Source organism: Chionomys nivalis, chromosome 13, assembly GCF_950005125.1.
Source record: "Chionomys nivalis chromosome 13, mChiNiv1.1, whole genome shotgun sequence".
In the NCBI taxonomy this organism is placed as follows: domain Eukaryota; kingdom Metazoa; phylum Chordata; class Mammalia; order Rodentia; family Cricetidae; genus Chionomys; species Chionomys nivalis.
The window spans coordinates 59205434-59225619 of NC_080098.1; the positions used below are offsets into that span (position 1 = coordinate 59205434).

The window sequence follows — 20186 nt, forward strand, 5'->3', positions numbered from 1 at the left end:
CTTTCCTTTGTTTATTTTCTTTGTTTTTGTTTGTTTTTTGAGACAGGGTTTCTCTGTGTAACAGTACTAGCTGGCCTAGAACTAGTGGCTGGCCTCAAACTCAGAGATCCACCTGCCTCTGCCTCCCAAGTGCTGGGATTAAGGTGTGCACCTGGCAACCTTTTTTCTTTTTAATTTTTTGACTACTACTAAATTTTAAATCTTATAAATTTAAAAATGTATCTTCCGTATATTAATTCAAGTTAGTGTTTTTATCACATTCTGATAATGTAAGATATAACTTTGAAAAGCCTATTCACACTTTGTTTTGCTATTCTCATCATGTCTCATGTCTTCATGTTATTACTTCCACACAACTGTTATTATTGTTTTAAGCAATTACTGTAATTTAACCTAAAGGGAGTAAGAGTAGACTTTAACCAAACTATGGATGCCAGCTTCCATTGGGAGAATGTACTCAAACTGCTGGAAGAAAAAGAATGCAAACCAATAATTCTGTATTCAGCTAAACTATACTTTTAAAAAGGAGAAATTAAAAAGTTTTCAAACAAAAACTGAGAAAACTTGTTGTTAGCATTATATACTACAAGAAATAATAACAGGTGGGCAAGGTAGTTCAGTAGGGAAAGATACTTGGCCGCCAAGACTGACCCCTGAGTTCAATCTTTGGAATCAACAAGTTGAAGGAAAGAACCCACTCCCACGTGCTGTGGCACTTGTGCTCACACGCACATAAACACAAATACACATACAAATAAAAATATAAAAAATATCTTAAAGAAATATATAGAAAATTATGTAAATGCATTTTTAATAATTTGTCTTCTATCTGATTTAAACATAGAGAAGTGACTATAAAATTCTGTGGCCTTTCCTGTGGCCCACAGGTGCTGAATGGGCCCAAGACGAAGCCAGGATCATGCTGCTGTTGGGGCCATACATATCTGACTGCCCTGCACTGCCACCCTAGGCCATGGTGACATCTGGGACTGGCATGCTGCCAAGGACCATTCTGGATACATGGTCCTATCAGAGCTGGGATCTGTGTTGATGTCCATGGCCCGTGTTGCCATCAAAGGTCACAAGAATGCCTGGCTTCTGGGCCACTACCTCTGGCCATGTTGGGGTCCGAGGGATGTGCTGCTGCCAGAACCAGCCGACCTGAGTGGTCTGCACTATCACCCTTGGCCACAGCGTTGGTTAGGTCCAAGGTGCTGCCAAGGGCCATGTCTGGGTAACTCCAGCTAGCACTGAAGGCAATGCAGATGCCTGGGGTTAGGACCAAACTAGTCCCTCTGAATGTGGGTGACAGTTGTATGGCTGGAGCAGAATGTGGGGACATTGGCAGTGGCACCAGGATTTACCCCTGCTGCTCATACTGTCTTTTTTGGAACCTATTCTCTTTGGATGGATACCTTGCTTAGCCTAGATATGGTAGGGAGGGCCTTGGTCCTTCCCCAAAGCGATGTGCCTAACCCTCTCTGAGGAGTGGATAGGAGTGTGGGGTAGATGGAAGAGATGGGAGGAGGAGAGGGAGTGAGAACTGGGATTGGTATGTAAAATGAATAAAGATAGTTTGTTTTCTTTTTCTTTTTCTTTTTTTTAAGTAGACACATACAAAAGTTAGTATACAGTATCTAAGCAGCACAAGATAGCAGGCTACCAGAGGGTCACATTGGAGGAGTCAGCCTAGGTAGCAATCCCACTGGGACCTCTGGGGTGGCTAGGATCTTAAAAATAATTTCAGAATGAGTCAGTATGAAGCCAAGTTGGGTTATTAAAAGATAAAGAGCAAGAGACAATGTACTTTTCAGATTAAAGCAAGGACTTGAGAGAATTGCCGAAATAAACAATAGCTACTTATAGGACTTGGGGGCTTTTCAAACACTAACACTGCTTAAAAGCTGCAATTTGCAACCAGGTTCAAAGTTTAAAAAGAACGAGCTTGTAATTATTTCTCACTGGATCAAAACAGAGTCCTGGAAAACAGACCCACAATAATACAGCAAACTCATCTTTAACAAAAACAACACAGGTGATTTGGTGGAGAAAGGTCTGCCTTTCCAGCAACTGTTGCTGGACTTGTGGCATCTATTTGTGAACAACGGATACAAACACAGACTCAACAGGTGTGGTGATTCGAAGGAGATATCGTTTATAGTCCTGGGCATTTTGGGGAGGCTTAGAAGTATGCCATTGGAAGAAAGGTTTTAAGAGTTTAAAGACTACACCATCTCTAGTTTGCTTTCTCTGCTTCATGCTTATGGTTCAAGATGTACGCCCTCAGCTTCCTGCTTTTACCTGCGGAAGCATTTCCCCAGTTCATTTTTGGTTTTGTTTGTTTCTTGAGATGGGATCTCACTATGTAGCCCTAGTTAGGCCTGGAACTTACTACATAGACCAGAATGGTCTCAAACTCATGAAGATTCACCTACCTCTGCCTACTAAGTGATAGGATTAAGAGAGTGTCACAACACCTGGCACATTTGACAGATGGGAGGACAAACCAGCACGCTCATATGTAGGTTACAGGCTCTCCTTCCACCAAATAGGTCCTAGAGATTGAACTCACTCATGTCATCAGGTTTGGCAGCAAGCACCTTTACCACTGAGCCGTCATCTCACCCATCAGCAGTTCAATTCTTTACTAACTCATTTTTTCCACACAGCCCCAAGTACTATTCCTCAATCATTTTAAATCATTTCAACCAATCACCAAGTCATCCACTGGATTCCTTGATCAAGCACGAAGATCAAGGACAAATCATTTTCCTAATTTTGGAAGGTTACTCTCACCTGAATCCAGCAGAAGTAAACAAATACTCAAGCAACATATGAGATAAACACACTGCAAATAAAGAAATAGCACTGCAAGTAATAATTATAAAATAAGTATAACAAACTGCAAGCAGTATATCAAAACAAGGTCATACAATGTTAGAACTTTTAATAGAGCCAGGCGGTGGTGGCACACGCCTTTAATCTCAGCACTCGGGAGGCAGAGGCAGGCGGATCTCTGTGAGTTCGAGGCCAGCCTGGACTGCAAGAGCTAGTTCCAGGACAGGAACCTAAAGCTATGGAGAAACCCTGTCTTGAAAAATCCAAAAAAAAAAAAAAAAAAAAAAGAAGTTTTAATAGAAAATTATAGGTATCTTGAAGACAGTATTAAAAGGGAATTTTCTCTGAACTCTTAATTAAACTTGTATTAAAATCAACATGTAAGTAGTGATACACAGTAACATTTATTTGTTTTTTATTTTTGTTGTTCAAGACCAAGTGTCTCTGTGTAACAGCCCTGGCAGTCCTGGAACTTGTTTTGTAGACCAGGCTGGCCTTGAACTCACAGAGATCTGCCTGCCTCTGATTCCTAAGTGGTGGAATTAAAGGCGTGCACCACCATGCCTGGCTAATAACCTATTTTTAAAGTCTCTCTTTTGTGACCCAAATACACTTTAAGCCCTATTTCTCTGACTAATGTAAAAATAAGTTTGAATAGAGAAAAACAGGATAAGAAAATAAAACAGAAGCGTTCAAGGCCAGCCTGGCCTACAAAATGAGTTCCAGAACTGCTAAGGATACTCAGAGAAACCCTGTCTCGAAAAACCAACCAACCAGACAAATAAAGCTTGCATGTGTGTGCGTGCGTGCGCGCACACGCACACACAATGTCAGCATAATTAATTGGGTTATAGAACCATAAGGGGTTCTCTCTCTCTCGTTCTCTCTCTCTCTCTCTCTCTCTCTCTTTTTTTCTTTCTTCCTTTCTTTCTTAAGTTTTATTATGTATATAATGTTCAGCCTGCAGGCCAGAAAGAGGGCACCAGATCCCATTACAGATGGTTGTGAGCCACCATGTGGTTGCTGGGAATTGAACTCAGGACCTCTGATGGAGCAGCCAGTGCTCTTAACCTCTGAGCCATCTCTTCAGCACCCCCACCCACCATTGGGGTTTTCAAGTACATCTATGCTGGGCACAGAGCATGAAGTCATAGGTTTGATACAATTATCATCATCACAGTAACAAATATTTATGCTCTTTTCTGTCTCACGAGTTCTGTCTCACAAATTTCCTCCTTTGAATTAAAAATGTTAATACCTTATAACTGAAAAAAATTTAAAAACAGTGTTTGCTATGTATAAAATTACTGATAGAGCAAGAATTGAATTGTGATTTCAAGTGTACCGAAACAACAACAACTGGAGAATATTTAAGGAACGTACTGGTTGCGTATCTCCAGGTCACTTTTCACACATTAACTAAAATAAAGAATTCACCCTGCTCTCCAACAAAAGTGCAGCTTCCATCCTTCCTTATCAATTCAAAATGCAAGTAAGCAAAAGCAATCTAGAGATTTCCAATCAAAATTTTAACATCATTTATCACAGAAATAAACAACTTTACCTTAAAATTAATTTGGAAGCCCAAAAGGCTTCAGACAGCCAAAGCAATCCTCAGAAAAAGAACAATGCTTATTTCAAGTCACATTGCAGTCGTTGTGACAAACAATATGGTCTGAGACAAAAACAGACAGATCCACGGAGCAGAAATCAAATGTAAACCTACACAACTACTGCCCTCTGACTTCTAACAACGATGCCAAAACTAAGGAAGAAAAGCCAGCCTGTTCAAAAACAGAACCAGGAAGACTCCATGTCTACACACAAGATGAACCTAGATCCTTATCTCTAGCCATGCACAAAGACCAATTCCAAACGGATCAAGCCCTTAGCTTAAGAGGTGGTAGATGCTCTGGAACTGCCCAGCGGGGTGAAGGAGGGCCAATACTTCAAGATATTGACATAGCAAGGACTGTCTGAATAGGACGATCAGGCACTCAGGAGACATGGTCAACGCTGGAAAAACGGCAAAGGAAATAGTTGGTCAAATGAAGGGACAAGCTACAAAATAAAGACAATCTTTGCCCACTATAAGCAGGACAGAAAATAATCGGATTACACAAAGAACTTAAAACAAAACAAAACAAAAAACAGCAACAAGAAAACAACCTAATCAAAGCACTGACTACAGAACTGAATAGAAATCTCAAAAGAAAGAATTGCCTCTACCATCTGGAAAGTTCAGCTACATTGAGATTCCATTGTACCTTTCAGAATGTCTATCATCAAGAAAACAGTGCTCGCACAGACACTGGAAAAGGTAACACTTATTCACTATTGGTAACAGTGTAAACTGGTGTAGTCACTATGGAAATCCCTGTGGAGCTCTCTCAAAAAAGCTACAAGGACAACAGAATATGCCTAAAGGACTCCCTAACACATCCATGCTTATTGCTCCTCTGTACTCACAATAGCCAGGAAACAGAATCAACCTAAAGCTCCCTCAAGAGATGAACCAATTTTTTAAAATGTGGTACAAATACACGATGGAATTTGACTCAAACAAGGAAAATGAATAGAACTGAAAAATTGTATTATATGAGATAACTCTGGCTCAGAAAGACAAACAACACATGGTCTCTTTCATATGTGAACTCTAGCTTTTAACTTCTATATATGTGCATTTATGTGGGAGTATTACAGAAGCCAGGAAACCAGAAATGGGTTCATGAGAGACATAAAGAAACTTCATAGAAGAGGATCAAAGAAGGTAGTAGAACACAAGATATGAAAAAGATATGGGAATGGAAAGATGGGGGGAGCAGGAAGCTGTGAAGAGTCATCAGTCAAAACTAAGTATGAAAATGGATAAAGAAACCTAATATTGTATATGCTAATTAAATAAAATTAAAATTTGAGTTTAGTTTTGTAGATTTTTTGTTTTTGTTTTCAAACAGGGTTTCAGTACAAGGGCTGGCTGGCCTAGAGGACTCATGTGGAGTAGGCTGGCCTTGAACTCACAGAGATCTGCCTGTCTCTGTCTTCCAAGTGCTGAGTTAAAAGTGTGCACCACCACACCTGGCCCTGAAACTAAACGTAGAGCTGGTGAGCTTGCTCACTGGGTAAAAGCTCTTGTTACCAAGCCTGAAGATTGAGTTCAATTACTAGGACATACATGGTAAAAGAAGAGAGCCTACTCTGTAGGCTGTCTGCTGGTCTCTACACACATGCAGTGGCACACATGTGCCCACATACGTGCACATACACACATATAAATAAAAGTAATTTTTTTAAAGGGTAAAGATATTTCAGAGTGAAAGGGCTCAGAAAAATGTGGGCTGGCAAGATGGTTACCTGGGTAAAGCGCTTGCAGCCAACAGTGACTATCTAGCATTCAATTTCTAGGACCCATGCATGAAGAAAACAAATCCCTTCAAGCTGTGCTCTCATCTCCTTTATACATGACATGGCATAAATGCACCAACACACGCCCGCACACACACACCCCACAAACTAAATGCAACAAAAATTATTTTATTATTTTTTAAAAAGGTCATACTTGATCACATATACATTCCCCTCCCAAATCCTTACCTTCAACCACCCAACTTTATATTCTCTCTCCTAAAACAAAAAAAGCCATGGAGTACTTTTGTGTTGTCCTGCTCCTGAGGATGTAACCTGCCTCAGAGTGTGACTGGTAGACTTATTGTCACGCACTGAAAAAAAATGACTTTCCCCCCTTTCTTAGCAGTGTCCACACACATTTCTAGAATTCTGACATACACTTGTGCAGGACTTGCGCATGCTGTCACAGATTCTATGAGTTCATATATGCAATAAAAATTCTTTTAAAAAACGTATGACGGTTGGTGGTGCACGCCTTTAATCCCAGCACTCGGGAGGCAGAGGCAGGCGGATCTCTGTGAGTTCGAGACCAGCCTGGTCTACAAGAGCGAGTTCCGGGACAGCCAAGGAAAAACACAGAGAGAAACCTTGTTTGGGGTGGGGTGGGGGAGAAGGGGGAAGGATTTCCCACCCCAAAAAACAAACAAATGTGCACAAAGAGGTACTCAAAGTCCATAGCTTACAATTTTACTCATTCAAATTTGCAGTGTTCACAGTTCTAGCATTGTACAGAAGAAAGGCTCATGTTGGCTCAGGTAATATATTTACCTACGATGTTTTGCATCCAGATACACAGAGTGTACACACACACACACCCTCTCAGGAAGCTTTGCTTCTCTTCCATCATTCATTGTTTCGTGATGTATATCCCTGGCATCCTTAGCAAATCCATCTCAACCCCACCCACAAACTTCTTAAACCTTACAAAAAATAACAATATGTAAATATCTCATTTGGTTTGAGTCTCTCATAGTTTTATTCCTTCCGTACCCAGTCTGAACTAAAACAATCCATTTACACATTCTCTCATCAGTAATCTCAACTGAGACTGTTTTTCCAGTTTACCATAATTCCCCACTCTGCAGCAAGCACAGAATTCTTACCAACTGAGTGCAGACGAGTACCTTGCACATGTAAACTGCTGACACAACAAATTTACAATTTTACTTTTTTGTTGTTCTTATTTTTGAGAAAGAATCTCACTATGTAGATGAGACCTAGCCTTGAACTCAACCTCTGTCTCTCTCAAAGGCAAAGGTAATCACCATTGCAAACAGTTCAAATTTAAGGTTTTTAATCTCATAATACTTTTGCTTCTCTGATCAGGGAACATTTACCATCAAATTAGATGTGGTAGTCTGAATAACTGACCCCCATAAGCTCACAGGGAGTGGCACTATTAGGAGGTATGGCTTTGTTGGAGTAGGTATGGCCTTGTCCGAGAAAGTGTGTCCCTGTGGGGGTGACCTTTGAGATCTCATATATGTTCAAGTCACACCCAATGTCTCAGACCACTTCCTGTTGCCCACAGGTCAAGATGTAAGACTCTCACCTCCTCCAACACCATATCTGCCTACATGCCACCGTATCACACCATGATGATAATGGACTAAACCTCTGAAAATACAAGCCACCCTAATTAAATGTTTTCCTTTATAAGAGTTGCCATGGTCATGGTGTCTCTTCACAGCAATAGAAACCCTAACTAAGACACTAGGTATGAAACGAAAGGTTTGAGATAGTCAAATATAAATAGGATTTCCTCTAGTGCCAACACTAAAAAGAAGGTAGATTTTTAAACACAGTAATTAGGAACATGAACACAACAAAATCTATGAAGGAAAAGCACAGGATGGGGTTGAGATCAATTACCAAGGAGCATGATCTGGTTTGGAGATGGAAAGGTGGTCAGACAAGCTTTCAAAGTAGCAATGCTTAAGCCTAATCAATTCCAGGTCATAATCCACACTCCTAATTTTTCACTTTGTTTAATCACACCTCTACCTATTTAGTTCTCTAAGCCAGAGACCCCGGAGTCATCATGCTTACTTCTCTCCCCAGCTACCTCTACCACTGTTCACTTCTCAAATTTTGCAAGGTGTACTAGTCAGGTTTCTCTAGAGTCACTCTTTATATGTATGTGTGTGTGTGTTGTGTGTGTGTATATACGTATACGTTTACACACACACACACATATATGATTTACTGAAATGACTTACAGGCTGCAATTCAGCTAATCCAATAATGGCTAGCTGTGAACAGAAAGCTCAAAAATCCAGTAGTTGCTCAGTCCTATAAGGCTGGATATCTCAGCCAGTCTTGTTACATGCTGGAATCCCAAAGAAGTAGACTCCAATGCCATGATGGAACGGATGTGCTAGCAAGGCGAGGGCAATCAGGCAAAGAGCCAAAGTTCCATCTTCTATGTCCTTCTATAGACTTCCATCAGAAGTATGGCCCAGATTAAAAGTATGTCTTCCTGCCTCAAAATCCATTCAATCTTAAAGGTACAGACTAGAAGTGGATTCACCCAGTTCAAACCAAACAGAAAACCTCTCAGAGGTGTGTCCTCCATTTCTGGATAGTAGCTCATTCCAGATATAGCCAAATTGCCAATCAAGAAGAGCCATAATGTGCCAAATACACTGGTCAACAACACAAAGCACACATATCTATCACCTACAATGTGCATGCAAAGATAGTGTGTGATGATCCCACTACAAAATCGCATAAGAACAAATTTCTAAGAAAGTACTACAGTCAATGATGAAGCATGACTTGTTAGCAACTTTACTAAAGCCCCACTCTACATCCTCAATATTGCTGTAACTATTTTCATAATTTCCTAACTTCAGAGAAGACTACTAAAAAACACAAGTCCACCCATATCACTGCCTTGCTTTTAAAACTAGTACCTGAGAGGCAAAATCAAGACACCCCTCCACGCTCTTCTCTAGGCAACAATTACTATGATCAGGTCCTCCTCAACAGCAGCAGAGGTGCAGGGCTTGCTGGGTACCAGGCAGCTGTCACCAACAGCATCAATGAGTCATGAGCTGCCATGAACTGGGCACTCTAATAATGTGTCAAATGCATTATTTAAGTTAGTCCCATGAGGTCAGAAGTACTGTTTCCTTTTCAGGACTGAGACTGAAATCATTTACTGAAAGTACAAAAATCACAGATCCAGTGAACAGCAGAGGCAAGATTTAAATGTTCACTACGCTCCTCAGCAAAAGTAACCCAGCTTGTAAAGCAGGAATTTACCTTTAAAATCACATACACCTAGAAAAGGATGCCCAAGAAGCTTGTCTACGGAGGAGTGTAAAGGTGCCTGAAGGACAGAGAAGCCAGAACCAGGTATTTGCCTGTTTCCTCTTCTACAGTGTTAGATGTTACAAAGTCTGTCCTGATCACCACCGTCTCCCAAGAGCTGGTCTGCACTTCATCAGTTTGTTCATCTACTACCTTACACTAGATTTTATTATTAATTAAATGTCTATTTCTCTCTATTTCAGCAATGTCTACAACTCTGTCTTTATCCTTCTAAAACCTTGTTAGTCTTAATTCTTACCCTGATGTGGGATTTCCCTCTGTGTGTTGTGATTACCATTGATAAATAAAGGGAACTGCTTTGGGCCCATAGCAGAGCTATAGGGGAACAAAGCTAGGCGGGGAGGGGGGGGGGACTAAGCTAAATGCCAGGAGAAAGGAGGTGGAGTCAGAACTTTACCTGGTAAGCCACAGCCACGTGGTGATATATAGATTAATGGAGATGGGTTAAATTAAAATGTAAGAGTTAGCCAATAAGAAGCTAGGGTTAATGAGTCAAGCAGTAATTTAATTAATATAGTTTCTGTGATTATTTCGGTTCTGGGCAGCCAGGGCAAACAAGCAGCCTGCTGCTACATTGCCCAAGTTTGTGGTACATATCAGGTAATCGACACATAAACCCCTTCTTCCCTTATCATCCCTACTGTAATCTACTCCTCGGCCGTACTCTTTCTAGCTACCCTACACACTGCCATTATATGTGGTACTCATTCCTAGTTCCCAGCTGATATTGCTGAATATGGATATTCTCTCACTTTCCTATTAAAAACAAAGATGATCCGCTATTACTATAAAGTTTAGAACTGCTATCAAGGCTCTCTCATATTAAAGTCCATTCTTTCTTCTGTCTGTTTCCATTACAACCCCCTAAATCCCAGTAGGGTATAAGAAGCATAATGCCTCTGCCAAAGACCACACAAATTCATACTCTACCCAAGACTACCTTAGTCGTTTACCACCTTGTGGAATGTTTTTCTATAGCAAAGCCTCTCAATTTCTTAATTATATTAAAGGGCTAGCATATACTACTTCCTTAAAACATGTGTTTCCTTGAGCCAGAATTACTCCTCAGTTCCCCCATATATGATCTCAATCTTTATTCAATACAGACTGTCTTATCTAGAGGCTTTTTTGCAGTGACTGCTCTCTGCTCTATCCCACTGTACTTTCTAACTACCAGCCTGGATACGTTTCCTTAAGTTTCTTCTACTGCATGTCAGAAAGCTCCCTAGACAACCATGAATAAAGGAATGCTGCTTAGGCTCACTGACCTTCTAACCATGCAATGTATCCAACAGACATCGGTTAAGCTGATAGCCATATTGCTTGCTTACATTACTTTCTTTTTGCTTACACCTTCCTCTGTAAACATTCAGTTGTTGATTAAAAAAAAAAATGAAACTAGGAGGTGCCCTTCTAGTTTTTTTTTTTCTTTTTTACATCAGTGTAAATGTGTCTAAATGTGGGTTTGTGCACTTGAGTCAATGCCTGAGGAGGCCAAAAGAAGGTGCTAAAACCCATGGAACTGGAGTTAAAAGGCAGTTGTGAGCTGTCTGACATGGGTGCTAGGACTGAGGTGGGGTCCTCTGCAAGGGTAGTACACGCTCTTCCCTGTTGAGCCATCTCTTTAGTCCCAGTCCTTCTGGTTTTTGGATAGTCTCAAGGCTAGATAGGAAACTTTCTATTCTTCATAAAAAAAAAAGCTTATAAAGTTAATAAGCATAAAAGGAACACTTTGAGAGTATACTATTACCAGCAGGAAAACTGAGGAACATAATACAGACTGAAGCACTTGCCAATTCATCCAGAACCACTGTCAAACAATGGTATCAATATTTTGTTTGAAGAGTTAAAAATATCATACGCATAATAAATTATAACTGAAAGTTCTCAAATAAAATATTATCTCTCGCAGTTTGAATTAACTTTCTCTGCTACCTCTATGTCTATTGGCGTGTGTAATTTAAAAACTTGAATGAAACTCCTAAGCTGAAAGTACATACATAAAGAAAATGATTTTAAAAAATTTCTTACCAGCCTTTGATCAATATTAAAAACACAAAGTGAAGATATACCCTTAATATGTCTCCTAAAAATATGGTCATGTACATAACACAATTTAATTTTTTGTTATGAAATGTGTTCAGTTTTTATTTTTAAATTAATAAATTCACAGGTTACTGGTCAGATAATTTGCCCTTATAAACTTATTTTTATGACTACACATAAAATTATACTCAGGGCTGGAGAGATGGCTCATTGGTTAAGAGCACAGGCTGCTCTTCAGAGGTCCTGAGTTCAATTCCCAGCAACCACATGGTGGCTCACAACCATCTGAAACGAGATCTGGCGCCCTCTTTTGGCACACGGGCATACATGGAGGCAGAATGTTGCATATATAATAAAAATAAATAAATAAATCTTAAAAAAATAAAATTATACTCAGTTTAAATAAAAAGCTAACTCAGAAAATAAACTATATTCTTTCATACAGTAAAACAAATTTCTTTCTAGGCAGAAGAAAAAAATCCCCACCACAGTCATGCTCCTAATTTTCCTCACCAGACCTAGAAACAATGTACAGGGCAGAACACGCACAGCATTTTCACACACTCGACACTTCAACACCATACCCTCCTGTTAGCTTTCACTGTCCAAAGATGCAATCATACTAAATCCTGCCATTTCATGAGTAAACTCATCAATGACAATTTTTCTAGAAAGCTAAGATATTGGCTTCAAATAATTTTACCTGTTCTATTCTTAAACATGGTCTAAAGAAAATTCTACTTAAAATGAAATAAATAAACAGATGGACACACCTCTCTCCAAGGAAACTGGGGAGTGAATAAGTGAACTAGTTTGCTCATCCATGCCATCATCTCCAATACACGCTGCAGCAGAACTGCATCTCAAATGCACTATGTTAAGCTGAAGATGCCACACTTAAAATACTACTTAAGTAGTATTTATATGCCATTTTAGAATGGCAGAAGTAGAGACAAAAACTAATTACTCATCTAATTTCAAGATTTGAAATATTCCTACACTTAAATCAGTAGTACACAAACAATTAAAAGAGTGTATGTTCCATCATTAGCCTGATCAAAAGGTAAAGGGGACACAATATTATTCTGGGATAAAGGCAGTCACACATACAAAAAAGATATCCCCAAGTTAGACCTTAAAAACTGATTTGTTGAAATGGCAAATACAAAGAGGGAACAGGAAGCTAACTAGGGGGAAAGAAAAGGGCAGATATAAAGAACTAAAAAAACCTAAGCTCACATGAGCAGAACGTGTCAAGAAAGTGCCTTATAGAGGAAGAGCCGATGAGAATTAAGAAGCAATCATTTGAAAAAACAAACACCATTACAACAGTGGAAACCATGAGAACATTGAAAACAAGGACAAAGTAATTATGGCAGGTTTTGTGTAAGAAAGTGTCACAGTGGTCTGTATCTTTACCAAGGTAATTTTTAAAGAGGTGGAAAAAATAACCAAAAAAATTAAAACTCTGACAACACAACAAAATATGCCACTGAGGCAGATCAAGAGGAATACTTATACACTGTTGGTGAAAATGCAAATTAGGCCTGCTTCTTTGCAAAAATTATCTCACAGTTCCTTATAGGGCTAAAAATATGTTTTAACTACATTTTGGCAATCTTATTCCTGGATACTTATCCAAGTGAAAAGAAAAGTTGCATTTACAGAAAAACTTGTACACATAAATGTTGATAATGGTTATATTTATCATTGTGAAAACCTACCCTTCAGTTGGGGACTGAGTTAGCATACTGGTTTAATCTTCCATACCCTCAGCAATAAGGACTGTTCTCCAAAATATACAGCAGCAAGGATGGATCTCGAATTCATTAAGAGTTATGAAGAGCAAATACTGCAGACTTAGAAGGTTTAATATTATGATTTCATCATATGCCATTTTAGAAATGGCAAAGGATAGGCAGAAACCCCATCAGTGGTTGCCAGGCTGGAGATGGGGGAAAGGGTCATCTACCAAGGGACAGAGAGTAAGGGAACTATTCTACACACTAGTTATAGTGGTTATGATTGAACATATTTACAAAAGCTCACAGAACTCTACACCAAAAGGGACCAAATTTACTACATGCAAAACATATACAATCTTTTTTTTTTATTGAAAAAAAAATTTTCCGCCTCCTCCCCGCCTCCCATTTCCCTCCCCATCCTCCCGCCCCTCTCCCCCTCCCCCCACTCCTCTTCTCCTCCCTCTCCAGTCCCAGGAGCAGTCAGAGTAAAGGAAAAGAAGGATGAGGAAACCTGGCTGCAAACAGGTAAGAATGAAAATTACACAGGATCCAATCACATCATAAACTCTGGTAAAAAGTTTCCTATTTTAGCTTCTTAAAGAAGAGACAAAATCAAGTCAGGTTTAAGACACTGGTAACAATTACAAACATGGAGCACCTGGAAGGCAATTACCAACTACCTGGGGGAACTCCAGAGCTAAACTATCAAGACCCATCCAACTACAGGAGATGCAGTGGAGACAAGAAAAAAATTGAAAATCCTCAAGTTTACATCAACAGTGAAAACACTGACCCAACTGGTTTTGAGAAAATCATTTCAGAGAGGCTAAATTTAATGACTGTGGAGCAACTCAGTAGATATATCTACCTGACTGGAGCTCAGGGGAAGAAACGAAACACAGCATTAGACTTAAGGTTCCAGGTACTTGTAGCCAAGAAAATATAAGGTCAAGGTCATTTATGGATGGACTACACAGAATGAAAGCTAGAGAAACCTGGGAGTCATCATGACAATGCCAGCATTATGTAGCTGAGTAAGTAACATACAACTACAGAGTTAGGCCAATGTCTCTCTCAGAAGCTTTCTCTTGGGAATTTCTAGTTTTACGTTCTGTGTGATCAGGTGACAAAACAGGACATTAAAGCTCAAGCTTTCCCTGTCTACTTTCAGTACCACTGGCACTGAGCATATTCAGCAAAGTGAAAAATAATGTATTAGACACTTTTTTAATCAAACACAGGTAAACCAACAAGAGGAATTCAAATACAGGTCAACTTACTTACTGGAAGAGCCCAATATCTTGACAGCTGGATGAATGACTCTATGGTTGCTTAAAGGACTCTCTAATATCCCAATGAAGTATCAGAGAATAGTATGACTTGAGAGAACCAGGAAGGAATATGTACCAAAATTCCCCATGGACTTTTCTCAAAATGCCTACATCTTTACCAAAGCTCTACTTCTGTGAATTCTAATAATATTCCAGATAAGGCCCAAACTATATTTTAATAGTCCCATAAGTAGTTCTGATGTACACACATATCACACACATCAATTCTAAGACTGAAAGCAATAAACAAAAGCTGGTTCCATAATCAACCAGCATTTTCACTCTGAAGTTTCCATACCACGTATTAAACTAACCTCCTAGGAAGCTTTCTAATCAAGAACACACAACACAAACATCCATCTTCCAAGAATCACCTAAAACTCTAACCACCACACCCTTACAATACCTGCAAGTCACTTACTAGCTTTGTTTTTGTTCACCATGAGTTAGATCTAGCCTCTTGGCAGAACTCGGAAAAACCAGTCACTCTATAGCTTAAACCTCAACTCTCAGTTTTCATAATGAACTGCCAGAAAAGATTGATAAAAAGCATGAACTCAAGCTTTAGTTCAACTAGGACTTAACCAGAACCAATTTGCTGTACTGTAATATTTAGAGTCTATTCTTCCAAAACCAAGATTTAAGAGTACAATTTTCCAACTATATCATGAACATTTATGAATCATTTCAAATATAACTACCCAGGAATAAAAAAAATTGTCATGCCCACCAAAATTTACACTTACCCATCTCTTCCCTTACTGACAATTTTTACTTCAAAATAATAAATCCCACAGGCTGCTGGTATTGGGTGCGTGGCTCGAACAGATGCTGCATCTTTGGGGGTTTTACCATGACCTGCATGGGAAATAAGACAGAAAGTGGCAAATGAGATTTTCACATGAAAATCTTAAACAATTCAAGAAAACAAGGCACTTGAATGAAACTTAATTTCAAGTAACTGAAGAGGTAATGAAACATTTATCATCACAATGAATCCAATATGCAAAACAGCAGAAACCAGCCAAAGACCTCTTCATACTATCACTAAGTGAAGTAAGAGTTCAGAGTCTGAACACACTGAGTCTGGCAGTGGCCCTTAATGAAAACTAAAGTTTTGAATGTTTTTTTAAAAGATTTATTTTATTTTATGTGTCTGCCTGCAACTATGTATGTGTACCACCTGTGTGCCTGCTGCCCAGAGGCCAGAAGAGAGTGTTGGATCCCTTGGAACTAGAGGGACAGGCTGTTGTGAGGTTGCCATGTGGGTTCTGGGAACTGAACCCAAATCATCTGCAAGAACTACCAAGTCATCTTTCCAGTCCCCAGATTACAGTATTTTAGGTAGTTATTCTGGATTGGAATCACATAATAAAAGGATCTTAATTTTATCAGATCTAAATCTTCATTTAATTTGTAACAATACTATACATTCTTCTGCAAAACAGACCACTTTTAAACTGGAGATATTTATATGATGGCATAATTTTAAGTAAACTACATTAATAGGTAGATCTCACAAAGAACTTAGAATCCTATTATTTGATATGTTCTTATGTTTCTGAAAAAAAAAACACCAACTCACAATTCTCATTCAAGAATAGTCTATTGATTAAGTACAGTTCTGTATTTTTTTCATTTTGTAAGAAATGAAATAACACAATGCTATTGTTAACATACTGGACCATCTGTTGAGCAATGGCTTTAAACTTTCTAAACTTGCCATTCCTCTACTTTAATCCCACAGGTCTCCATCACTCACAATCACCTTACTTTATCAATTCTTAACTCCTTCCTCATGATTTAAATATCCTGAAAGCTACTCTGTGAACAAAATGAACAGATAAAAAAAAAAATCAGCTCAGCAGTGAAGAGCACATGCTTGTCCTTGGAGGACACATAGACTCACATGCAGACGCCTACATACAGACACATACATATACAACTAACTAAAAAACAAAAACAAACTACAAGAAAATAGAAGCTGGCAACGGTTCATCCATCAGAATGTGAGTCAAACCTCCTCCACCCTCAGAAGGACTGCTTGAGAAACAGTCTCCATCACTACTCAAGTGCTCTAGGTAGGTACAAGTCACTCAGTACAAAACTGTCATTTACCATCCTTCACAGACAGTGGAGTTTTCCATCTCAAAGTCACCATGGTTGCTCTACAATGAAACACTGCTTTCAAGTAAAAAAAACTCTATCTTATGGCATACAATACACACAAATGAGGGATGTATCTCAGCATTCAGTTTACCAAATTACTAACATACACCTTATTTAAAAGTTACATTGACAGCCGGGCGTTGGTGGCGCACGCCTTTAATCCCAGCACTCGGGAGGCAGAGGCAGGCGAATCTCTGTGAGTTCAAGTCCAGCCTGGTCTACAAGAGCTAGTTCCAGGACAGGCTCCAAAACCACAGAGAAACCCTGTCTCGGAAAACCAAAAAAAAAAAAAAAAAAAAAAAAGTTACATTGACAATTGCAATGCCAACTTAGTACATGGTCACTGGCCCAAAAGAATGAATTGAATGGATTCCTTTCTTCCCCTGGTGGTGGTAGGGGTGGTGGCAGCTGGGATCAAAGCTGGGCTTCTCCTTTTCCTTTCTATTATCATGAAAACAAATTTTCTTATTACTGTACGCTTGTATGATAGACATTAAGAGGGGAGTATGTATGTGCACAACACTCGGGAATCAGTTCTCTCCTTCCACTGTGGGTCCTAAGGATTGAACCCAGCTTATCAGACTTGCACTTATTTCACCAGACCACCATGAAACTTCTGATAAAGGTAACAGACTCAGCCCCATGACCACAGAGAGCTAACAAGTTAGCTAGGAAGACAAAAACGGAAGCAGCAAAATGCAGCCTCTTCCTCCACAGCCCAACAATTTTATTCTAACATGTGTACGCCGAGCAGCAAGAAAAAAAAAGTGCAAAATGTGAGAAAGAGTCGCATGATTATGTGTGTAGATGGTGTCCATATGTGAGACATGTGATCTCATAGAAGCCAGAGATCACCTCAGGTATTGTTCCAACGACGCTACCAACCTTGCTGAGAAAGAGTCTCACTAGCCTAGAATTCAACAGCTTAGGATACAATGGTAGGCCAGGGATATGCCAATCTCTGCATCCCTGGGGCTAAGATTACAAGTGTATGATCTCTCCAGCCCCAATATGTAACTACTTAATAAACAAACATTTATTGAATTGTGGTAACAGTGAACTAACTAGCTTCTCAGTAAAATTTATTTAAATAATTAGGTTACCTGATAATACAAAACTCATGTGAACTGAATGCACATTTAAAAATTAGACAGTCATAGTTAGGCCTTTTTTCTGTGAGCTAGCTGTTGGCCAGGGAGGTCTATATAGCCCCTATAACAATACAGGCTATTTGTCCTTGCTTTTAGTTGCCCACCAAAACTAGATGGCTAAGATCCTATTGCCAAAGACAAGGTTAGTTACAGTACGTAAATAACCAAGCTGAGCTAACTTCCTCCCTGATAACTAATGTTAAATACTGTCAAAAGGTGTTACATGGGCTGCTGGAGAAGTCATCAGCAGTCTTATTCAACTGTGGACACTATATGCTATACACTACTGACCTACCAGTAAAGTTTACTGGCACAATAAAAACTAAAGGCATGATCAACCACTTTTTGCTTCAATTCGGGGTCAGTTCACATCTAGTTCTATAAACCTGAACAAAAGCCCATAGCTGAGATCACAGGCTTTAGTGAAGAAGCTACTACTATTGTTTTGCTAAATGGACCATGATGCTCCTGGCTTCTAAACATTTATGTCTAGCCCATAAACTAGTGCTGCTGTCAGCTTTGGTCAAAGAGCTTCTTTCCACAGTGGGTAGCAGTTACTGGTCCAAGTGTGGAGAATAAGTGACCACAGAATACTCAGTCCTAAACAAGCATCTACAGTACCCTCTCCAAGACTCAGGGGACATCACAAAAGAGATATGGAGAAAATGTTCAGAGCTAGAGGATGGAGTGCTGTGGAATGCTGTCTTCTAAGCAAGGCACAGACAATGCTTGCATTCTCAGCTGACAAGATTATCTGCACAAGCTTGGATCTGTCAACACTGTGAAGGACCTACAGGTTATTAGGTGAGAGAGAGACACTTTCTTCAGTGGTGTAGCTACTAAGAAGTTGTTCTTGTTCCTGTAAATAACCCATCATCCAAGCTCTGTAAGCAACTCTAATGAAACTCACTGTGTTAAATACACACACACACACACACACAAGCACACGCATGCATGGTGGTGATAAAAGGGAGAGTAGTTGGATAAAGAGCGGGTTAGTGGGAGTATGAAGACTCTGACTGGAATTCTAAATCAATTATCTTATTATTGGGTTTTTAAAAATAAATAGTAAATTTTGGCAGTGACTTAAGCTTATTTTAATTTACCAAAAAGTTTATACTAACAATGAATGATAAAATTTCTGGTGGTAGCCACAGCTTCTAGGAGTAATTTCAAGAAAGATTTAAGAAATAATCCAGTACTATAGGAAAAGCACTGTTTTGAGTGAACTGTTTTTAGTAACTCATTCAATATTCAAAACAATCCAAAGAAGGAAATACTAGGTAGCCTCATTTCACAACTAAGAACACAAAGTGAAATAAACCATGTCCATTTTAGAACCCTGCTGGTTACTGAGAATTCCAAGCCAGGATATGTGCTCCAATTTAAATTCAAGAAGCTTGATCAAGCAAGAGCTCTGACCCCACATGAAAGATTTAAGGACACCGAGAATTCTGGGAATCACTCCACATTTATCCTTATCTATTCTTCCTACATCAAGGCAGACTGAAAATGAGAACCAATACTGAAAGGCACACAACTTCTAGCAGCGATAGAAGCGTTTGTATGCAATTTTCTCATTCAACATTTGCAACAGGTATTTTCTAACACCTTTTTTAAAATTAAACTTTTATAGAGATGATATGATTTGGTCCAAATTGGTAGATATATATTAAATCCATGCAGATTAAAATCTCATATATGTTCTCATTATTTAAAATATCCATAAGTTCTTCACAATCTTAAAATAGCCTTTATTATGCTCTTCTAAAACACTATAGAAAAGCTCTGTAAATGTGAAAATTAAAAGCATTTGTTTCATTATTAAATTTAAAAGTTACAGGGGTTTGGGATTATAATTCAGTGGTGGAGCATTTGCCTAGGCCAGTGGTTCTCAACCTTCCTAATGCTGTGACCCTATCACAAAATTATTTCATTGTTACTTCATACTGTAATTTGGCTACAGTTATGAATCATAATGCAAATATCTAATACACAGGCTATCTGATGTGCAAGCCCTGTGAAAGGTTCAATCAAAAAGGGGTTGAAAGCCACTGCCCTAGGCAATCCCCAGTTCCACTAAAACAAATAAAATGCAGGAGGTGTTGGGGTGTCTCAGTTTATAGAGCACATGCCTAGCATACTCAAGGCCCTAGTATCAA

At 39.1% G+C, this 20186-nt stretch overlaps 1 protein-coding gene across 1 annotated transcript in view; it reads right to left on the reverse strand.

The window, feature by feature from the left end:
* Window positions 1-20186, reverse strand: part of Ranbp9 (RAN binding protein 9) — an 85005-nt gene that overhangs the window by 52020 nt on the left and 12799 nt on the right. The window contains exon 2 of the mRNA XM_057786929.1: window positions 15451-15562. Within this exon, the coding sequence (XP_057642912.1) occupies window positions 15451-15562 (112 nt within the window). The remainder of the gene's footprint in view (window positions 1-15450; window positions 15563-20186) is intronic.